Raw genomic sequence first — 2,378 nt, 5'->3', positions numbered from 1 at the left:
CTATGGTTTTCAGTCATAATTTTTTGAGTTTGAATTTTACTGTGTCACCAAATACCACAGCGGTGACTGTCAAGGGAAATCAAGTAAAATTTTGATTTAAGGTTGATGAATTATTGATTTCCTAATGGCATGTCTGTTCTTAGGAACTTTCAAAAGTATTTCCTGACATGTGAGTTTCTCATGGTTCTGTGTCAGACCAAACCAGGAAAACACTTGCGAAGACATGGAAATGGTCAGCCTAACTTCTTGTCTCCTTTTGCTAGTTTCTTCCATCTGCATCCAGTTGTCCTCAGCATGGAGGAGCAGAACAACTCTGCTGGGAAGGAGCTTCAACACAGGACACGAGCAGAAGTTCCAGGAAAGAAAATCTGGCACTCACAGGCCTACACCCTTGGGGCCATTTCCAACTTTATGTCTACTTTTCTGACCTTTCCTATCTATAAGGTTGTGTTCCGGCAGCAGATCCATGCTATGGCAGTGTCAGAGGCTGTAAGACAGCTTTGGCATGAAGGCCCTCAGTACTTCTACCGGGGCATCTACCCCCCTCTTCTCTCCAAGACCCTGCAAGGGACTCTGTTGTTTGGCACTTACGATAGTCTGCTGTGCTTTCTCTCCCCTGTTGGGCCCCACTCCCTCGGACAGCGCTGGACTGCAGGGCTCATGTCTGGTGTGGTAGAAGCTGTGGCACTCAGCCCCTTTGAAAGGGTACAAAATGTGCTTCAGGATGCTCGCAAGCAAGCTTGCTTCCCTAGCACCTCCAGCATTCTCAAGGAATTCAATTCGTATGGGCTTTGGGGGCGGCTGTCACTGGGCTATTATCGTGGTTTCTGGCCGGTCCTTGTCAGAAACAGCCTGGGAAGTGCTCTCTATTTCTCCTTCAAGGATCCTATCCAGGATGTGTTGACGAGGCAAGGCCTGCCCCATTGGGTTCCTGCTTTGGTGTCTGGTAGTGTCAATGGAACAATCACCTGCCTGGTTCTGTATCCTCTGATTGTGCTGGTTGCCAATATGCAGTCTCATATTGGCTGGCAGAGAATGCCAAGCCTGTGGGCCTCTGCACAAGATGTGTGGGACACTCGAGGTCGAAAGATACTCCTGATTTATAGAGGAGGATCTCTGATCATTCTCAGGTCCAGTGTGACCTGGGGCCTTACTACTGCTATCCATGACTTCTTGCAGAGAAAGGCTCACACCAAGAAAGAGATGAAAGACTGACTAAATGAAGTGTGGCCAGGGCATCTTTGTTCTAAGTCTTCACTCGTTGGTTGTGTATAGTATATTTCTTTGGCTCGGTTCCCTAATACAACCGTTACTTAGTATCTGTAATCTGTTGCTGCATGGGAGAAGCTCCTAACTTTTCACCTGTTAGTCACAGACAAAGCCTATCAGATTCCTTAGTCAAAGAAGGAACATCTCCCTAGTCTATACTCAGCTTCAGTAGCCTCAGAACCTGGAGCCTTTAAATAAGCTGTAGCCCAGATTAAATATAATTCCTTTAAGGATTTTTTTTTTTTAGTAAGAGGATACTTTTAAAGAAGACCCTACTTGGGTACTGTGCATCTGAGATCTTTCTACGTGTCCTCCTGACCAAACCAAGTGGAACTCCAGTTTCAATGAACTTGTACTAGACTTGGAGGAAAACTTGAGAGATGCCTATATTTTCCTGACATAGGTCACTGCCTCTACCACAGCCACTCTTACTTCAAGCCATGGGTTCCACTTTCGGGGTACCTGCTCTGATTACAAACCCTAGATTAGGTTCACTTCAACCATCTGGTACCACAAGAACTGATGATGATGCTGGAGATGGGAATGAGGAGATTTGGTGCCTGGGAATGAGGAGATTTGGTGCCTGGATAGAACGAATAAAGGCTTTGAAGTAAGAGATTGAATTAATTTAATCACATGCCAAATAGAGAAAAATATTATTGTAGATGGTTTGTTGTTATCAGTTAGAACTATTTTTTTTTATAGATAGTAAAATGATTATGTTGCCTACAAACCATTTAAGTTTCCATAAGAAACCAGGAACTGACATGACCATATCTCTTCACAATTAACTGCTAATTTTGTTGATGTGGACCACAGCATAATGATCTTAGCCTGTCATTCAGAGCCATTGCCAATATGGACCCCATATAACTTTTTGCACATTATGGACTGTATAGGCTAGCCAAATGCAGTGCTTTTCTCTCCCCAGACATTCCAAGATCTCACCCATGGCCATACTCTGGCCCACACTGTCTCTCTACAGGAACTGCCCTCCCCACACACTAAAAGGCCTCCAATTTCCAAAAGTCCAGCTCCATTGCTACTGTCTGTACGGAGCTCCTTCTCTATATTCCCCCACCTGAATGTGACATAAGTTTTGTGATATG

The 2,378-nt window shown here is 44.7% G+C and overlaps 1 protein-coding gene across 1 annotated transcript; it reads left to right on the top strand.

Annotated features, from left to right (window-relative positions):
* Nucleotides 1-270: 270 nt before the first annotated feature.
* Slc25a53 (solute carrier family 25 member 53) lies at nucleotides 271-1,215 on the top strand. Its single transcript, XM_059250059.1, has one exon. It carries the CDS (start codon nucleotides 295-297, stop codon nucleotides 1,213-1,215), a length of 921 nt encoding a protein of 306 aa, XP_059106042.1. The 5' UTR covers nucleotides 271-294.
* The last annotated feature ends 1,163 nt before the right edge of the window (nucleotides 1,216-2,378 follow it).

This window comes from Peromyscus eremicus, chromosome X, assembly GCF_949786415.1.
Source record: "Peromyscus eremicus chromosome X, PerEre_H2_v1, whole genome shotgun sequence".
NCBI classification, from domain to species: domain Eukaryota; kingdom Metazoa; phylum Chordata; class Mammalia; order Rodentia; family Cricetidae; genus Peromyscus; species Peromyscus eremicus.
This window is presented reverse-complemented; position numbering and strand designations above follow the sequence as displayed.